At 35.7% G+C, this 21,036-nt stretch overlaps 2 protein-coding genes and 1 pseudogene across 2 annotated transcripts; all 3 read left to right on the top strand.

The window, feature by feature from the left end:
• Window positions 1-2,040: 2,040 nt before the first annotated feature.
• Window positions 2,041-3,838, top strand: LOC114229689 (olfactory receptor 1052-like; annotated as a pseudogene).
• Window positions 3,839-12,610: 8,772 nt separating this feature from the next.
• Window positions 12,611-13,549, top strand: LOC103304619 (olfactory receptor 1052-like). The gene has a single exon (XM_008161465.2). The coding sequence runs from the start codon at window positions 12,611-12,613 to the stop codon at window positions 13,547-13,549; it is 939 nt and encodes a 312-aa protein (XP_008159687.2).
• A 5,120-nt stretch (window positions 13,550-18,669) lies between these two features.
• LOC114228939 (olfactory receptor 8H1-like) lies at window positions 18,670-19,638 on the top strand. Its single transcript, XM_028136180.2, has one exon. The coding sequence runs from the start codon at window positions 18,670-18,672 to the stop codon at window positions 19,636-19,638; it is 969 nt and encodes a 322-aa protein (XP_027991981.2).
• Window positions 19,639-21,036: the final 1,398 nt, after the last annotated feature.

The following is a 21,036-nucleotide window of genomic DNA, read 5'->3' as shown; positions in this document are numbered from 1 at the left end:
ATTGCTTAAATGGGGGGTAAAAGCCTTTTTCAGCAGAAAGAGATGCTATTGGCAGACAAAAAAAAAACATAATCCCTATATCTAGACTGATAGCCAGCCATATGCACTATACTGCTAAACTGGTCATTAAAAAATTGAACGGCTTTCTTACACCTTACACCAAATAGCTGTTGCCCTTAAAACCCCTCCCCAGCCCTCACCTTAGGTTCTGCCTTCGCAGTTCAACCAGATTAGGTTCTGATTGGTCGGTTTCTATGTCAGTCAGCATCAAAAGCTCCACCTCCTAGGCAGCCTTCTTGTGAGGGTGTGAGGTTTAATTTGCATATTACCTTTTTATTATGTAGGATTATGTTGTGTTGAAGGTATACATTGATATATCTGTCGACCCACCCATTTTAGAAGCTCCTTGGCAGCAGGGAATAAATACTTTGGTTTATTTTCCAATACCTATGCAGCACCTGGCATATGGGTTATTTTGAATTGTTCTTTTAATTTTAGTGTACTCTATGTTCTAAAAATCACATTAATGAGCTGACTTCTAATCATTCTTCCATTGGGTTAAGGGATATAAGGTTGCATGAAGAAGCAAATCAGCTTCTTTAATAGTGACCTATTTTACCTAAGAGTTATAATTCATTTTTCAAAATAAGTTAGTTTAAAATAAATAAACCATAATGCATTTATAAACCACAAAATAGTTTTTAATATAAAATTTTAATAAATTTATTGGTGTTACATTGGTTAATTAAATTATATGAATGCTTCAGGTATATAATTCTATAATACATCACCTGTATATTGTATTGTGTGTTTACCACCTAAAGTCAAGTCTCTGTTCATCACCATTTATATTTCTCCCACCTTTTCTACCTCTCACTCACTCCTTTGCCTCTGGCAATCACCATAGTATTGCCTCTGTCTATGAGGTCTTTATCTTTGTTGCTTTACTTAATGCCTTCACTTTTTTTTACCCCAACACTGATCTTCTATGAGTTAATTAAGCTCTGAGTTTCTAAAAACAACACTATTGTCTCTTTGAGCTAATATTTCCGTTGGGGGTGGGGATAGGGTGAGGAGAAGCCTACCCTGCACATTTTAGGGAGTTTAGCAGAATCCCTGGTCTCTACTTACTAGGTGCTAGTAGCATTCTATCTATTTATGACAACCAAAATGTATCCACACATTGCCAAACATCCCTCAATGGTAGAATTACCCCTAGAAGAGAATCACTAAACTTGCTCAACACTACTTCTTTGACCATAAGACAAATGAAACCATTAGAGTGACTATTGATTGAGAATCCAACTTTCTCTTGGCTGCAAACACTGTGAAATAGGGTGGCAAAGACTTGCCATAATTTATAACTGATACATTGCTATTAGTTCTAATCAAATTTGTTCTCTTATGATATAGTAATGTTGAAACAGGATTTTTTGGGGATGAAAAAGACAGGTTTTAGGAAATTTTAGAAATTAAGGGGGCCATGGAGGAAGCACAGGGCTGCAGAGCAGCAGAAGGTATATTTCCATAGAATAGGGGAGCTGGAAAGCTGCAAGGAGTATATTTCCATAGAATGAGGGAGTTGGAAACAGCAAAAGGTCTATATTTACAAAATAAAGAGAAGGAAGCTCTTCATCCAGAAGGAGAAGAAGAAAGCCCAAAGGGAATAAGAAAACAATAAGGAAGGAGGGGGGGGCGAACCTCACATGTCCCATATGAGGTTCGACCTTTGAGCTCAGGAGTTACTATAGTAACCAGTCTAAGGGAATAGTGACTAATCAGAGGGATATCAAGGCACAAGGATCTGTAGCCTTTATAAGCCATAGGGAAAAGGAACTCAGTGGGACCCAATTTTATGTTGTTGAACTGAGAAGTAGGGAATAAAATAATCTCCATAGATGCATTATCTAGTACACAGAAGGTCCACCACTGACGTTATATTTGTTCTTCTAACTATTGGGAAAACCTAAATGCTCCTTGCTATTATGGATACTGGATGAATGAGGGACTCATCATTTACTTTAAATCTGTTGATATATACCTGTAAGTATAACTGAAAACCCTAATCTGCAGATTCTTCTCTTTTTGCTTTTCACCCTTATTTACTGGTATTTTGTCACTCTAGTAGGTAATTGGGGTATGATCGCCTTGATCTGGTTAAATGCCCGACTTCATACCCCTATGTATTTCTTTCTTAGCAACCTCTCCTTTTGTGACATCTGCTAATCTACTGTCTGTACTCCTAAGATGCTGGTTAATTTCCTATCAAAACACAAGTCTAGCACCTTTTCTGGCTGTCTTCTACAGAGTTTCTTCTTTGTAGTCTATATAACCACAGAAAGCTTCCTCCTTTCTATGATGGCATATGATCACTATATAGCAATATCCAACCCCTTGTTGTATACATTCATTATGACCCAAAGGGTTTGTATTCAGATGGTCCTTGCATTTTACTTGGGTGGGCTCATTAACTCATTGACACTTACAGTAGGTCTGCTCAAACTAGACTTGTGAATCATTATTTCTGTGACATTCCGCCTCTTCTGAAGCTCTGTTGCTCTGATGTATATAACAATGAGATGTTGACTTTGACATTCTCTGGGGTCATTGCAATGTTCACCATCATTATCTTCATGTTCTCTTATGTCCGCATCATCATTGCCATCCAGAGAATTCGCTCAACTGATGGGAGAAGCAAAGCCTTCTCCACTTGGCCTCTCACTTGATCACTGTGACCTTATTCTTTGGGTCTGGAACATTTAGTTATATTGTAGTAAATTATAGAAATGTTTAAAAATGCTTAAAAATGTCTAAAAATATTAAAAAGGTTTTAAAATGTTTGAATTAACTTTCTTGAAACCTAAAGTGTGATATTAAGGCCACATTCCCCACAGCCCTGAAGCATGTGTACCCCATAAATAAGAATTTGAACTTCAGTTACTGACTCAGAGTGACTTGCTAAGATAACCATATGTGTAAGTAATGTACTCTCCCTAGATAATCATATGTAGCCGCTCGCCCCGTTTTAGATTAACATGTGTGCATTGACGTAATTCATTGATAGCCACCTGAACTGCTGCGGGTACGAAAACAGGCTTTAAAAATGGGTCCTGGCCAGCCATCAGTGCTCGCCTGTCAAGACAGCCGCAAAGGCACGTCCTTTTGTCAGTCCGGCAAGCGACGCCTCTCCACGCTCCTCTCTCTGCCAGTCAACAGAAGAACAGCTAGTACCTCCCGAACAAGACACTACTGAGCTCTGGGGTGAGGAGCGCCGGCTCCTGCATCCAGCCCAGACCAGCCCAGCTGCCAGACCCCAGAGGTCAGCACCACCGGGATCCCGTTAAGCCTGTACCCGCAGCATCAGGAACTTTTATGAGTAATAAAGTGCTGTGTGATTTGCAACTGCATATGTTTCATGTGATGTAATTCCTCCGGCAGTTAGTTGAATCATTTTGCATACACTTAAAATTAAAATTAAAGCTTCTGGTCTTTTCGGTCCTGGGCCTGCCCTTGGTTCTGCTTGCGTAGAGTAGCCTCTTTGCTAGCAACGACTTGAATGCCCCACACCTGCACGGTTAAAGTTTATCAAAAGGGATGCCTTAGATAAACACCCCAAATCCTTTCCCGAGATCTACTTGGGACAAATTACATTCAGCCAAGCTCTCAGTATTCCCTGGAACAGGAAAAGATTTCTGCTGTGTTTTATACTTTGGTGATCCCCGTGCTAAACACACTGATTTATAGCCTAAGGAATAAGGATGTGAAAGATGTAGCGAAAAGATTAATATGTTGGGGAAAAAACTCCAACTTTACTCAGTCTTGTCTATGGCTTTGTTAACATCACATTAATGGCATATAGATGATTGCTTTAAAATTGTATTGATATATTATTACAAACAACTACAATTAAGATACTATCATGCACTATGAGACATGAATGATAGTTAACTATTCTTGTATATATGTATTATTCTTGAATATCTTCTGTAAGATCAAAATGGTTCAAAGTAAACACTTAGGATAACATAGGGAAAGTGCTTAAAATTATAGAGTATTTTTACTTCTACCAGTAAGTGGATGGAGTAGCTTGTGATTAAAAGAACATTTGTGCAAAAGTAAGAAAAGCACACCAGATACAGTCTTTATTTGTTGTTAAAGCAGAAGAGCTATTACTGAAAAATAGAACTGGATGATTTAGAAATCAGGGAGTTGTAGGCATGGAGAGGTGGGCTGACTTTTTTCTCACCGATTCAGGGCCCTCTTGAAAATGCAGGACTATGATGCATGGAGGACTCGGGAAGCTCTCAGAGGACCAGTGGTTTTTGATATATATTTTGTAGGTTTCACCACATATGGTTGTATTTCCTTTCAGATCATTAGCCACATATAAATAGATATTGGGGCAGACTAACAATAGATGACAGATGCATGGTAGATAGATAGATGAATAGATAAAAAAATAGATAGATGGACAGGAGAACTTCTGAAATCAGGGGAAAATGTTTTGGTGGTGTCCCACACAATACAAATATTAAGTGTTGTATTCTACCAAAAGGAGGACCTACTGTACATGTGCCCTGTGACTGCTCTGGGGGAAAGAGAAGACATTGGAGCTGTATGTTATCATTTATGAAGACTCAGAAATGAACTGGATTATGTATAAGTCTAGACATCCAGCTGTTTGTCACCACAGGAAATTGGAGGGAAAGGTGTGAGTCGAGAGTGTAAGAAGGTAGTTTGTGCCACAGAGACAGGTTGAACTTTCTTGCACTCTTGCTGTGCTTAGAAGACACAGAGTCCTGCTAGAGGGGTGTCAACAGCAAATGGAATGTAGGCATCCTCAAAACATTTCCCAGCCACTGTCCATGCTTTCAGTCAGGCACAGGTCTAGAATTTTCTCACAAAGCACAGGAAGATTCACACCGTAGAGATCTAGACTGAGCTGGAAAGCCAGTGAAACCCTCAGGCTGTCGGTGCTTGTTTGACTATGTCCCACCAGAGGTAAAGACCTGGATCAAACACAAGATGGCCCCTTCAAGGCATTTGCTGTGGTTTGAAGACTTGTAATGCAAGAGTTAAAACTAAATTTTCTGCAGTGTTTAAGGAGTGGAGAGGAGAGGAGAGAGGAGAGAGACAGAGAGAGGCTTACCTCTTCATACCTTGGTAAATCTACACCCCCTGACACAGGGACAAGTCAGAAGAGAAATGAAATCTAATTGCAAAATGGTCTAGTCTCAGCCCAATTAATTATTGAACTAACAGTCAACCTCTCATATTCTATACCTTTTTAGAGAAAAAGTGAAACCCTCTTCCTTGGAAAGTACTGTCATCTTCTTTTTGTATGCAGATTTTATTCATATACAGTACAAAGAGTCAGAAAGTATAAAAGAGAGTGGGGAAAAAGCACAAATCATAAGTAGGACCACAGAAGAGCTACATGCTGGATTTAGAGACTTCACTAATACTATGTTTAACATATTAAAGAAAATAGAGAAAAAAGTTAGGAAAATTATTCAAGATTAAATATTTCAAGAGGTAAATAAATTTAAACAGAAAGATTCTATTATGTGATTCTATGAATTAGCTATTTTAGATACCTTTCTAAGTATAATGATGCAGTATTTGTATTTTTGTGACTGGCTTATTTCACTTAGCTTAATGTCATCTAGGTTAACCCATGTTATCACAGATGTCAGGATTTTCCTATTTTTTAAGACTGAATAATAATTTATTGTATGACTATACCACATTTTCTTTAACCATTCATCTCATGATGGGCATTTGAGCTGTTTGCATATTTTGTCTGTTGTTAATTGTGCTGTAAGGGACATGGGGGTACAAGCTTCAAGTTATAAAATAAGTCCTTTGATATAAAGTACATCATGGGGAATAGAGTCAGTAATACCATAATGACTTTGTATGTTGACAGATGGGTACCATACTAATTGTTGTATATAAATGTTTAATCACAATGTTGTATATTTAATACTGATATCTTATTGTATGTTAGTTACAATTAAAAATAAATTTTAGAGCCCAGCCTGCATGGCTCAGTGTTTGAATTGACCTATAAATCAGGAGGTCATGGTTCGATTCCCATTGAGGACACATGTCCTGGTTGTGGGCTCAATCCTCAGTGTGGGGTGTGCAGGAGGCAGCCAATCAATGATTCTTTCTCATCATTGATGTTTTTCTCTCTCTTTTCCTCTCCCTTCCTGTCTGAAATAAATAAAAATATAAAATAAATCAATCAAGAAATAGATAAATTTTATAGAAGAATACTTATTAAAGTCACATCAAAAATTATTTTCTAAAGGAATTTTAATACAAAGAAGCAAAATATGATAGAAAATAATAAATAAACTGTTGAAACTTTTTTCTAGTGCTAAGTGTAGTAAATTACTGATTTTAAAAAGATTCTTTCCAGCCAGTCTTCAGTTGATTATTCAGGTTGGTTGTTCTATATTATAGTTGTAATTCCAGTTTGGTCCTGGAAGGAGGGAAGTGTGACTTCCACCTACTCTGCCGCCATCTTGGATTTTCATGAAAAAGATTCTAATAAAAAAAAAGATATATTAAATTTTCTTTAAAAGCTATAAAAATTTAAACAAAAAAAAAAAACTGTATAAAAGATACAGAGAAGCCGAAACCGGTTTGGCTCAGTGGATAGAGCGTTGGCCTGCGGATTCAAGGGTCCCGGGTTCGATTCCAGTCAAGGGCATGTACCTTGGTTGCAGGCATATCCCCAGTCGGGGGTGTGCAAGAGGCAGCTGATTGATGTTTCTCTCTCATCGATGTTTCTAACTCTCTATCTCTCTCTCTTCCTCTCTGTAAAAAATCAATAAAATATATTTAAAAAAAAAGATACAGAGAAAATTTAATAGTGACTGTTGATTAATTCTATAGTACAAAACAAGAAAGGAATAAAGGTCAGAAGGAGAAACATAAACCTAATGGTGAGATGCTCCATGAAAAATCAGCTATGCCAATTACTACATAAAAACAAGTATTGGCAAAATAAATCAGGGTTATTAACCTTAACAATTTTCTATTTGGGACTCAATGAATTTTTGTGGTGGTGGCATCCTGTTCATTGTAAATTAATAGTAAATGTCAGTAACATTCCTCCCCCCCTAATTAGGACAACCAAACAGGTGTCTAGAATTGTCAGATATGCCCTGGGGTGGAGGTAGGAGGCAAAATTGCCTAAATTGAGAGCCAATGGAGTAAGTTTTTAAAAAGGAAGAACCCAAAATATAATGTGTACAAGAGATACAGGGACACACACAGCTTATAGAAGGAAAAAGATGGAAAAAGTTACTTAGGGACAGCCGGTATAACTATATTCATATTTGAAAAGCAAACACTAAGGAAAATATTATTTTTAAAAAGGGATTCTTCTTAGTGGTAAAATAAAAATGATTCTAAATTTGAATTTACTTATTAATTTGCTTAAAAATACTTATAAGATAGCTGATGAAAGTGAGTTAATGAATTTCACAGATATAGCTGGAGTGGTTAAATAGCTCTCAGTAATTGACAGATCAAGCCAATAAAAATAACAGCATAATAAATTTAATTGAGCTGCTAGAAATACATGGAACACTATGCCACTCATTCTCTAAAATACACATAGATTATATGTTAATAATTGAAATCCTATCAAGCATATTCTCTGATGACAGTAAAATTTTAATAAGAAAAAGCCAAGTAATTAATCTTCATATATAAATCAACACACTCATTTAAAAATCAAAATGTAAATTTTAAAATATGCTTGAAATAAATCCAGTTGAAAAAACTAAGAAGAAAAACAATAAATAAAAATAGAACATATAAATTATGAAATTACTTACCAAAAGAAAAATAATAAAGTAATTATTTTAAAATAATAATAAGACATAAAACAGTAGCAAAACTATTAAGAAAAAAATGAGAGTAAAAACAAGTTACTGATACCATAAATAGAAAGGAAAATACCATTAGAGGTTTTATAACCATTAAAATATTCCTAGGGTGAGATCTTAAATGAAATAAAAAGTTCCTTGAGAAATAAGACTTATCAAAACAAATCCAAATGATTAGATTATCTAAATATCTCTAAATATGTTTAAGATACTGAATTTATAATTATAAAACACTAGAGGCCAATGCATGAAATTAGTACACTGGTAGGGTCCCTAGCAGCTTCCAGCTGCAGGCCAGGGCCTCCCTCCCTTCCCCTGGCTAGCCCCACCCCCACCCCCTGGTGGAACTCCAGGAAGAACTCTTGTCAGGAGACAATTTGCATACTACGCTTTTATTATATAGGATATCCTGCAACCTTAGTGCACAGGTGGTGGGAATGCAGACTGATGTAACCACTATGCAGAACAGTATGGAGTTTCCTCAAAAAATTAAAAATGGACCTGCTATTTGACCCAGTGATCCCACTTTTGGGAATATATCCTAAGAATCCTGAAACACTAATCAGAAAGAATATATACACCCCTATGTTCATAGCAGTGCTATTTACAATAGCTAAGATCTGGAAACAGCCAAAGTGCCCATCAGTAGGCAAGTGGCTAAAAAAAGGCTGTGGTACATTTACACATGGAATACTATGTGGCTGTAAAAACTAAGGAACTCACCCTTTGAGACAACATGGATGGACCTGGATATTATTACGCTAAGTGAAATAAGCCAGTCAGAGAAAGGCAAACACCATAAGATCCCACTGACGTGTGGAATCTAAGTAACAAAATAAACTCACAAACAAAATGGAGCCAGAAGCATGCATACATGGAACTGACTGGCCAGCACTTGAGGGGGAGGGGTGTAGGGATGACTAGGTAAAGAGGATGAAGGGATTAGCTAAAGAACATATATGCATAATTGCAGCACTATAAGAATTCTAAATATCAATATTTTTACTTAATATCAGATTTATTGCTAATAAAGCCGTTAGGTTTTAGTTTGAGTATATATTTGAGTGTCTAATGAATGATATGAGGCCATTTTCATAAATTTGTGCTTTTAAACATGGTATTGCATGTAACTTCAAAGGATTAATAGTCTATAGAAGATAGAAGACCTGAGAGGTACTTTCTGAGAGTATTATTTGCTGTTTTTCCTTTCAACTGAGTTTCTACAGACGTTTTAATGTTTTTTATTCATTTAATTTTTTACTTTATTTACAATTTCTTAGGAGAAAACAAATATTTATCTGAGAAATTTAATCTCTTTATACTTTTTACATGTAATTCTTTATATATAAACTGAAAATAAAGTATATGATTTAAAAAGAAACAGAATATATCAGATACTTGAAATGTCCTAGACCTCCTAAAATGATAGATTATCTTTTGTCCTAATTTATGTTTAGGATATCACCTAATCTCTACTCCTATCGTCTGCCCCATTAGACTTTAATTTAGGCATTTAGGAAATTTGCATTTTAGAAGAAAAAATTTAAGTGTTTTTAGAATATAGAATAAATTAAATTTCTTATTTAGATCCATACATAATAGAACAGTGTGAAATATTATTAGAATCCCTCATAATTCATTTTTAGGTAAAGGCAAAAAACAACAACACAAAACCCAAATTTTTTATCACCAAACACATGCTAGACTGAATAAACATTTTCAAGAGATGGGCACTCGGGTTCATTTAAAGGTGGACTGTGAAGAAGCAATAGTTTAATTTTCTTTGATTCCATTCTCATAATTCAAGGGAATAGAATTGCTTTTTATCAGGTCTTACTCTACTACCTGAAATCCTACTTATGTGTAGGTTTTGATTTTGCATGTGTAGGTGTTTATATGTGTGTTCCTGACAATTCGGCCCAGATATCTTGTTCTGAAAAGCTTCCCTTGCTAAAGCACTAAGTAGACATCACTATTAATTCTGTTGCATTTTTTTCAGAGATCATATATTCTGTTTTATACAATTATATTTTTATTGATTTCAGAGAAGATAAGAGAGGGAGAGAGATACAAACATCAAAGATGATAGAGAATCATTGATCTGCTGCCTCCTGCATACCCCCTACTGGGATCAAGCCCTCAACCCTGGCATGTGCCTTGACAAGGAATTGAACTGTGACCTCCTGGATCATTGGTCAGTGCTCAACCACTGAGCCATACCAGCTGGACCATATTTTTTTCTCTATCCTGACCCACATATTTTTCTATCCTATCTAATAAAACAGTAATATGCAAATTGACCATCACTCCAACACACAAGATGGCTGCCCCCATGTGGTCAAAGATGGCTGCCCTTATGTGGACACAAGATGGCTGCCACAAGATGGTCAGCAGGGGAGGGCAGTTGGGAGAAACCAGGCCTGTAAGGGAAGGTAGTTGTGGGCAATCAGGCCAGCAGGAGAGGGCAGTTGGGAGGGACCAGGCCTGCAGGGGAGGGCAGTTAGGGGAAATCAGGCTGGCAGAGGAGCAGTTAGGCATCAATCAGGCTGGCAGGGGAGTGGTTAGGTGGTGATCAGGCTGGCAGGCAGAAGCACTTAGGGGCAATCAGGAAGGCAGGCAGGCGAGCAGTTGGGAGCCAGCAGTCCTGGATTGTGAGAGGGATGTCCCAGATTGGAGAGGGTGCAGGCTGGGCTGAGGGACACCGCCCCTCTCCCCACACATGAATTTCCTGCACCGGGTCTCTAGTTAATCATAACATTCAAAAAATTAAAAATGCCTTAAGGGAGTAATTAAATTCTTGAGTCTCCTAAATCCCTCAAGAAACACAGAGGAACTTTAAATAATATATTCAATATATACTTTTAATCACAAGATTAACTCCAGGGACCCTATTCCCATTTGGGTAAATGTAAATATAAAACTGAACATTTCATCCAAACCTATTTTCTGAGACGATTGTGTTTTGATCCTATCGGTTTTGCTTTCACATCCTGCAGGCATTGTCTTTGGTTCTCATATAATAAAGGAGAAGTTGGAATTTGAATCCTGCTACCTATAACTTCTATCATTTACCTAATTTATGAATGACTGTAAACATCACATAAATTGAACTATTATTTTTGTTTTGTTTTGTTTTTGTTTTTGTGTTGTTGTGTTTGTTTTTTTTTTGGGGGGGGGGTAATATAGAGAAATAGACCATGAGATTAAGAGAAAATGCGTGATCATGAGATTCCTACATGAGCTAAGGTGTTGGGTACTTGTTTTTCCATCGGTAAGTTAAATCAACTTATTGAATATCCCATATACATACATCCTGTGCATCAGTTAAAAATACCAAAAAAAAAAACCCAAAAAGATAGAAAGAAAAAAAAAAAGTTCAGATTTTAATCAGATAAATACTTCAAATTATGAGGGTGGGAACAATTTGTTATTTGGTCATTTTTCTTACTCCTTACCCTATACTGACATTTCATTTCCAATATTAACATCAAAATTTGTTATTCAATTTCCTAATGGAACAGTAAAGAAATCACTATTTTAATTCATTTTAAAATATTCTTTCCTAAAGGAATAATTGTAATTAGTCATAACTACATATTTACTTGGGGATTACTCACAGGTCAGTAACTAGATCTTTATATTTCTTGTTGTGGTAATCTTGTAATGCTGTTCATTTTAAAGTTTACCTACTGTCCAAAAAAAATAGTTTCTCTGTCTCCCAAGTGAAAGGATGAAGCCCAAACCATCATTCTTTATTCCCTGGAGGTAAAGATAGAGTCTTGTGAACTGTTTAAAATATTTTTATAGAAATGTAAAAATATGAAGTTTTCAGATGAACTGTAATAATAATCAATAAATTCACATTGACTAACTAGAAAATGCATTTATTCTAAGAAATGTTTTGCAACATAAAAATATTGTGAAGTAGTATCTGTATGTTTTATAGGTTTGTTTTATTTTATAGGTAAAGACTCTGTTTCCTGAGTAAGATAATTCTATTGGCTACCAAAGACCAATACTAAACTGTTGTTCAGTATGTTTCATACCCCAGCTCAGAGTGCTCCCCAACCCCATTCCCAGTGGGCAGTCTCCTCCAAAGCCAGTGGCTCTGGCTATTTTCTAAGGATGGCTCTGGAGACTGTGGAAGTTAGGGCCATGACATCCCAGTTACAATAAAATATGGAGTATCAATAAAACATAAAGGCATAAGTGAAATAGCTTTCTTTAAATGCCACAGTATGGTTTATTCTTACATCTGATATATTTGACTTTAGCTACTATTAAATCCAAAATGAGAAGTTTAAAAGAGTTTCATGGTACCATAGATTAAAATTTCAACTTTGACTATTGTTATGCTTCATAAACTGGATTTCTTTACATATTTTAGAATGAAATTCACTCAATTTTTTCTCCTTCACACTAAGACCAGTATTTTGAATGCATCCTGAAGCTAAAACACTCGTGTTTTCATTTTTCAACAGGGAATTTCCTTATGGAACAGGCAAATAAACAGTGATTGAAAAGACTAGAGACTTTCTAGTGAAAAATGTTCTAATTTAATAGCTTGAAAAACAGAGCAGAAAAGCAATGACACAAGTGACACAGCTAGTTAGAGATTGTAATTAGTCTGGTGTGTGCAGAATGATTATTCCCAATTTATTCCAATCTTCTTATCATTAACAGGTTCCAAGAAAAACGAACACATGGCTGATGTTAATTTCACATTGGTTACTGAGTTTATCCTTTTGGGGCTGACGGATCGTGCTGAGCTGAAAGTGTTCCTCTTCGTGTTGTTTCTGCTCATCTACACCATTTCTTTGGTGGGGAATCTAGGAATGCTCGTTCTAATCCACATAACTCCCAAACTCCAGACACCCATGTATCATTTCCTTAGCTGCCTGTCTTTTGTTGATGCCTGCTACTCATCAGTCTTTGCACCCAAAATGCTGCTGAACTTCTTTGTTGAACAGGAGACAATCTCATTTTCTGCATGCATTGTGCAATATTTTTTATTCGTGTCACTCCTTACCACCGAGGGCTTCTTGCTGGCAGCCATGGCGTATGACCGCTACATGGCCATTGCGAACCCTTTACTTTATACGGTGGCTATGACTAAAATAGTTTGTGTTGCCCTGGTCATTGGATCATGTGTAGGAGGGTTAATCAACTCTTTGACACACACAATTGGCTTGATGAAACTGTCTTTCTGTGGACCCAATGTCATCAGCCACTTCTTCTGCGACCTTCCCCCACTGTTAAAGCTATCGTGTTCTGACACATCCATGAATGAATTGTTGCTTTTGATCTTCTCTGGCATTATTGCCCTGCTCACCTTCTTAACTGTGATGATTTCCTACTTCTTCATTGTCACAGCCATCCTGAGGATCCGCTCAGCAGCAGGTAGACATAGAGCCTTCTCCACGTGTGCTTCACACCTCACAGCTGTCACTTTATTCTATGGCTCCATAAGTTTTAGTTACATTCAGCCAAGCTCCCAATATTCCTTAGAACAAGAAAAGGTGGTGTCTGTGTTTTACACCCTGGTGATTCCTATGCTAAACCCATTGATTTATAGCCTAAGAAACAAGGAGGTGAAGGATGCTGTGAAAAGGGCTATAGAAATGAAATATTTTCCTTGTTAATTTTATACCAAATGTGCTCTAAAATAGTATACTAACAAGTGCTTTGGAGAATGATATGTATATGAATTTATTAAAACTTTGATCCCAAATAGAGTTTAAGAAGATGTAAGTGGTCAATGTGAATAGGTTATGATAAAACTGATGGTCAGGGGCAATGTTCATAGAAATTAAAATTTGCCAGACCGCTCTAGGATGCCTTACCTTAATATGTAGAGGAAAGTTGTAGTTTTGTCCCCAAATACTATTTCTGGTTATTTATCTAAAGGAACCAAATCAATGTGTATTCCATATTACATTTAAAAAATAAACAAAAAATTATGATTAAAGTAATTGCCCAACAGCGGAGAAAGTGACCCTATCACTGAAAACTTCCCAGAAAGAAATTTGTTTTTGAGAAAGGCATTCCAAGGTATGCAAACAGCCCAAGGGCTTAGCAGTAGATGAGTGGATTAAAATAGCTGTGGTACATTGACACAATGGGATACTATGAAGCTGTAAAAAAAGAAAGAACGCTTACCCTTTGCAGCAACATGGATGAACCTAAAGATTATTATGCTAAGTGAAATAAGCTACTCAGAGAAAGACAATAACCATACGATCTCATTAATATGTGTAACCAAATGAACAAGATAAATTAAGAAACAAAATAGGACCAGAGGCATGAATACCTGAAGTAGACTGCTAGGTGTCAGGGGTGGGGGTAGCGGGGACTGGATAAAAGAGCTTAGCCAAAGAACCAATATACATAGACCATGAACACAGGCAACAGTGTGGTGAAGGCCAGTGGAGGAGGGGAGTGGGTTGGGTGGAGGTCAGCAAATGTCAGGGGGAGAATCGGGGACATCTGCAATAGTGTCAACAACAAAAGAAGGAAGAACAACTGTCTTCATGCACCTTCTGATTTCGTGTTTCTCTGCAGCACTTATCACCATTGACATACAGACACTCGTTGTTTCTTCTGTTACCCTTCCCCCGACTAGAAAGACACCCTTACTACATAGTCTTTGCTATTCCTCCAACTTTGCACTGACGTTCCCCCAGTCTGGACACTTTCTCTTATGTACGCACCTACATGACTCTTTCCCTCGTTGAGAATTAGTCCAAATGCCAACTTTTTCTTGAAGCCTACCTTGATCATAATTTTTTATTGTTTCCTTATGCCTCTCTTCCAGAACCCCTTCCCCTACAATAATTTACATTTTGTTATTTTTTATTACTTTCACCTTTTAACATGTATTACTAATTTTTGTATTTTCTGTTTTCCCCTGCTTAGAATTTGTAATCTATAAATACTACAATTAATAAGACCAGACTTTCATGTCAACATTTGAATCTTTCTTTCCTAGAATATGAGTCCTTTATACCAGTTGATGAAAATTAATATGTAGATGTCAATAAATTTACAAAATTTAACTTAAAGGAGTCACCTTTTTCTGACTGCAGTGCAGCACAAGTTAAAAGTAATATCTAAAAAATAAAAATAACTTTTAACTTGAAAATTAAATACATAAAATTAATCTCAAATTATAATTAATTAAATAGAAATTTTACAAATAAACTTTCCTATCCATATAATGTATCATAGTAGGAATAATTAATATCACTGTATGTAAGTGAAAAGTAAGTGGCACTCTGATGAATAATGCAAATAATAAATTCCTGTATTATTAAATAGGTAAGAAAAAGTCAATAAAACAAGCAGTTGGTACTAGGAGCTCAAGAAAAAAACACTAAATTAAAAATGAGCCGAAACCGGTTTGGCTCAGTGGATAGAGCATTGGCCTGCGGACTGAAAGGTCCCAGGTTCGATTCCGGTCAAGGGCATGTACATTGGTTGCGGGCACATCCCCAGTAGGGGGTGTGTAGGAGGCAGCTGGTCGATGTTTCTCTCTCATCGATGTTTCTAGCTCTCTATTCCTCTCCGTAAAAATTCAATAAAAATATATTTTAAAAAAAGAAATTAAAAATGAAATAAAATGATAAAACTTAGAAAACAATTAATGAATTAAAATAAATAAATAATTGAGCATCAATCTCAAAAAGAAAGTAGAGCTATTTCTTTATGAGTTAAAGAAGAAAGAAAATATAAAAATAAAAGATAGAATAATCCAGGAGAGAAAGAAAAAAAAGATATAAAAAGTATAGTTAAAAATGTGATGAGCTAAGTAATACAATTATATCATTAAAGTCAAAACACATTGAAAATAGCTGATCAAACTTTGAATTCTGCCATGACAATATGTGACAAAAGTATAGCTTTGCAATCATAAGTAACTGTAATGGGTTCCAATATTTGGAAAATATTTTTTAAAAAATGTTGCTCCTGATAATTTTGCAATCATCATGCCTATTGAGGTGGCATTGACATTGAAGATAAGACCTTGTCTTCCTTTCGCCTCTACTCCCAAGGTTACCTTTTGTCAAGTAGTTTAATGCTGGTTTTTAAATTTCCAATTAAGCCTGTCTTAGCAGAACTACGTTTTTGTGAATAGAAGAATTGCCTTTCCAAAGGCTCAATGATATAACACATGCATGTAGCTCTTTTATCCAAAACAACAAATTGTGAAATTATGAAGTATAAGCAGACTTTCCTATAAGAGTTGCTTTTAAATCTAGATGGAAATTGATTTCATTGTCATGAATTAGTACAATATTCAAGAGAAGACTTTAATCTTATTCTCACTCTATCCCTTTACAGTTTATTTCTTTGCTTCTTCATCTTGGACAAACAATTCTCAATAAAATATTATACCTATTTTCATATTTTAATTTTTCACTTATATTTAGGAAAACACTTGACACATTTATATACAGAATACACTAAAATAGTAAAACAAAGTACAGAATATTGCTACATAGATGAATTAGGTGATTGTCAAACCAGAATGGGAAATCTACACCATGTTTCCTTGTGCTGCCTTAAAATATTTATCAAAGACTAATGTAACATTGGACATAGTGTGTTGTGAAGTTTTGGTCATGAAGTGAGGATTGGATGCTAAATATACAATATAATGATAAGTATGCAAATCTATAAATGCACAAGTATTAATGAAGGTAATAAAATGGTAGAAGTTTATCAAAATGTTGTAACATTATTGACATTCTCAATTTGTTCTTTGATTTCTGTTGCATTCTAATTTTTTCTGATGAACATATTTTAGTTCCGTGACAGTATCACACTTTTAAACATTAAAATGTTTCCTTGTGAATAATGAATTACTCCATCTTTGATGGTTTCACTCATACAGTAATTAAGTAAGTCTCTAGAAATGGTTTCTCCACCAACTCAGTGGAAAATATAGAGGATCACAAAAGAAGACCAAACAAGGTTCCTCATTGTGTGCCATCGAGGGAGAAAGGCAACTATTTCCTCAGAACATAAATAGCTGCAGTTAGTCCCAGTGTGATTTTTCCGTGGAAACATGCCAAGCAATCTTGCTTGGAACCTGATCTCCGGGGATGGCCCAATGTTGCGTTACCCACTATCCCCAGTATAAGAGGTGCCCTAGAAGAGAGACAAGACATCCACTTATGTTCACAGCAGATCCCAGATATTCCATTTAGACATAATTTCCTGGCAAATCTTCCATTCCACCAGGACCTTAACAAAATTTCTGTTGATTTTTTTTTTTTTACCTTGGGATAAAACGACATGAATGCACAAAAATTAACAAAGAACTTATCTCAAAGAAAAGAATATATTACAGAAAATTTTGACTCAAATGGTTTTCATATTTTATTAGTGAAAAACCTTGAAGTCGACAAATTTCTAGTCAGATAAGATTGGAGGAGGGGTTTTTTGGTGTGTTTTTTCTACTGACTTTGGCTCTTGGTAAGTATTACTCCAATAATAAGAGAGTTTTGGTGAGGATCAGGTAAAATGGGAGTATTTTTTAAGAAAAGTATACATACACATAGGACTTAGACCTTACCCTAAGTAATGCCAGGTTTTTGTGAAACCAGAAATATAGAGCTAATAAAATTATGGTCAACAAGCAAAGTACATGTTTTAATTTTATATTATATTTGAAAGAAATATGATTTTAATATATTCAATTTAGGAAAATATATCTTTTAGAAAGAAATATGTGGTCTATAATTTTAATCCCATAAATTAGAAATTTATTTGTGGTTACTATTAAAACATTTCAAACAAAATGACAGTAAGTGATGCATTGAAACTGTTTTTCATCATTGTTTATGACACATTTAGCATTTTCCCTCAGGTTTGCTCCTATTATTATTAACAGGAATATAATATAATGAGCATGTTCTCTGGAATCAATCTATCTTGGTGAAATCACAGAGCCAACATTGACTAGGTTTACTAATTAAGCATGGTGGTCCCTCCTTTGGAAAACTGCTGTTTAAAACTGCTGATTGAACTACTCTTTATTTTTAGATAGTCTCTTATTTTATAAAAAATAACTTTGTTTTTTAGCTTGAATAATAGAAAAGATAAATTTAAATGTCTGACCTTGCAGGCTAGCCATCTAAAGGGGCTGATACACTGATACTGATATTAATTCACATATTCTGCCAAGTGTTTGTTCATCCAAGGTTACAGGTGTCTATATAGATATGATATGTACTCAAGGTTACAAGCTGTCTTACACAAGGAACTGGAAGGATGTAAAAAGGAAAAAATCCTACTTGTGTTTGTTCAGAATTTGACAGAGGTAATCTGCTCTGAACCTGCATGCAATAAAGATGACTCCTAATTGTCTGATTAAGGTGTCTTGTCCAGATTGCTGATTTGCGATACAACACTATGAATAAGTTACTTAAACTGTCCGTGTCCTTTTACTCATTTAAAAATGTGGTTAATAGTAGCACCTGTGGTATAATATTCTCATGTGCTGTAAATAAATTAATATATGGAAATATTTAGAACACTGTAAGACTCACTCAAATTAGGCAATATGTTTGGGATGTTTGTTTGTTATATTTATGCCTACTTCTATATTTGGGAATCAAATTAAAAGTTTTCCATCATATTCTGTAAACCACTCATTATTAGTTTTTAGAAACATTAAACTATTATAAATAACCCTGTTTAAACTAAGTCCTTCCAATGATCACCTTTATTTCTCAACAGTTTGAAGCAGTTGAACACAATGGATCGAAGGAATAACACAAATGTGTCTCACTTCATCCTTATGGGATTGACAGACTCTGAGGAGATCCAGCTGGTCCTCTTTGTACTATTTCTCCTGATATACCTCACTAGTGTGCTGGGAAATGCAGGGATGATAGTGATAATCCGCCTGGATCTCCAGCTTCACACCCCCATGTATTTTTTCCTCAGCCACCTGTCATTTCTTGACCTCATTTATTCTAATGTCATCACTCCTAAAACCTTAGAGAACCTACTGACCTCCACCAAGTACATTTCGTACCTGAGCTGCTTCACCCAGATGTTCTTTTTCATCTTCTTTGGTGCCACTGAATGTTTTCTTCTCTCCTCAATGGCCTATGATCGCTATGTAGCTATCTGCAATCCTCTACACTACCCAGTCCTCATGTCCAAAAGACTCTGCTGCTCTCTCATTTTTGGGTGCTATTTGAAAGGCTCTTTGGACTCCATTATCAATGTGCTTTGCATGAGCAGACTGCATTTCTGTGACTCCAATGTAATCCATCACTTTTTCTGTGACACTTCCCCAATTCTAGCCCTGTCCTGTACCAACACACAAGACATCGAAATCATGATATTCATTTTTGCTGGCTCCACCCTGATGGTATCTGTGATCACAATATGTGTGTCTTATCTGTCAATTCTGTCCACTGTCCTGAAAATTACTTCCACTTCAGGAAAGCAAAAAGCCTTCTCTACATGTGCCTCCCATCTCCTGGGAGTCACCATCTTTTATGGAACTTTGATTTTTACTTATTTAAAACCTCATAAGTCCTATGCCTTGGGGAAGGATCAAGTGGCTTCTGTTTTTTATGCTATTGTGATCCCCATGCTGAATCCACTCATTTATAGTCTGAGGAATAAAGAAGTGAAAAATGCTCTCATTAGAGTCTTGCAGAAAACAAGTGGGCTTCAGGCTATTACAGTAACAGTGTTGCTAAACTGTTAACTTCTCTGTTCTCTCTTTCCTGTTGGGCATTTCTTTGGTCTCTTCCAAAACAACGAACTCCTTTCATTGTTTGGGTTTCTGTTGAAACACCCTTTACTTAATCAAGTATAATCTGGACATTTCCAGGAATATGTCTTTTCAAATCCTCAATGCAATATACTGATGATGTATCATAGAATTGTATACTTCAAACGTATATAAGCTAATTAAGCATTTTCACCCTAATGCATTTAATTACACAATTATAATAAAAGTACTCTTAGAAAACAATACAACAACCAGCAAGGTAGCCTGTTGCTGTTTGAGGGATGAAGGCAGAAGTCACAAGACTTCTAGTTAAGTGACAAAGGACATTATTATTCAGAGCAAAAGCAATAGCTACAGTTCATATTCACATCAGTTTCTCATACCCACCTAAGTCCCAGGAGTGTGAAGAGGTAGACATAGATGGATGAAGGCATATAAAGTGGGCTGGGTCATAGGAAAGAACAGTTGAGTATGGGAGACACACTTTGATGGTAAGCAGATTCATGTCTATTCTTTGAATACAGGAACATTACCTCATTGCCCACAGTAGCTCAATGCAAAAACAGCCTTGATATATAGCTCAAGTAAAATTTATACTTTTTTGAAATGTTCAGTGTTTACTTTGTAACATTATATTTGATTATTCTTTCTAAACACATTCTAAATGTTTAAAACTCATCAAATCAACAGTACCAAGAATAGAGCCCAAGGTAAGCTATGGATTTGAATAAGTATGTGTCAATGTAGATTACTCAATTGTAAGAAATGCTCCATTCTGGTGTGTGATGTTGACGATAAGGGAGAATATGCATGTTTGTTGGGGGATGGAGGTGTATGTGTACAGGAAATCTATGTACCTTTCTTTCCATTTTGCTGTGAACCTAAAACTGCTCTAAAAAAATAAAGTTTTTAAACAAAAGCACACACACATAAAATAAAACTAGGAAATAAAGTGCAACCTCCTTTTCGGAGTTAAAAGTGTATCTTTTTTTTTTTTTTACTAATTCAAAAGATTCAGTTAATATTTTCAATCATTTAATTATACATTATTTTCCTTTATTTAATTTATTTTAAAATGCCTTATACATCAATGCCATTTTAAAGTATGACTTATTTTTGCTTTAATATTCATTTTGTCTATACTGTACTCTAAATTTTCAGCTATTTCTATTTTTGTTGATAATCCTCACTCAATGACACTTATTAATTTTATAAAGAGAGGGAGAGAGAGAGAAGCATCCATGTGAGAGAGAAACATTGTTCAGTTGACTCTTGTACAAGCCTGGACCAAGATTGAACCCACAACCTAGGCATGTGCCCTGAGGGAGAATGGAACCAAACAACATTTCCATGTACTGGCAATGCTCCCAC

The sequence above is a fragment of the Eptesicus fuscus genome, chromosome 13 (genome assembly GCF_027574615.1).
Source record: "Eptesicus fuscus isolate TK198812 chromosome 13, DD_ASM_mEF_20220401, whole genome shotgun sequence".
NCBI classification, from domain to species: Eukaryota; Metazoa; Chordata; class Mammalia; order Chiroptera; family Vespertilionidae; genus Eptesicus; species Eptesicus fuscus.
Note: the sequence above shows the minus strand (reverse complement) of the source record. Positions and strands in the feature narration are given on the sequence as shown.

Excerpts from the sequence above, each read along its gene's own strand:
- LOC103304619 (XM_008161465.2), top strand. The coding sequence starts at position 12,611 with ATGGCTGATGTTAATTTCACATTGGTTACTGAGTTTATCCTTTTGGGG.
- LOC114228939 (XM_028136180.2), top strand. The coding sequence starts at position 18,670 with ATGGATCGAAGGAATAACACAAATGTGTCTCACTTCATCCTTATGGGA.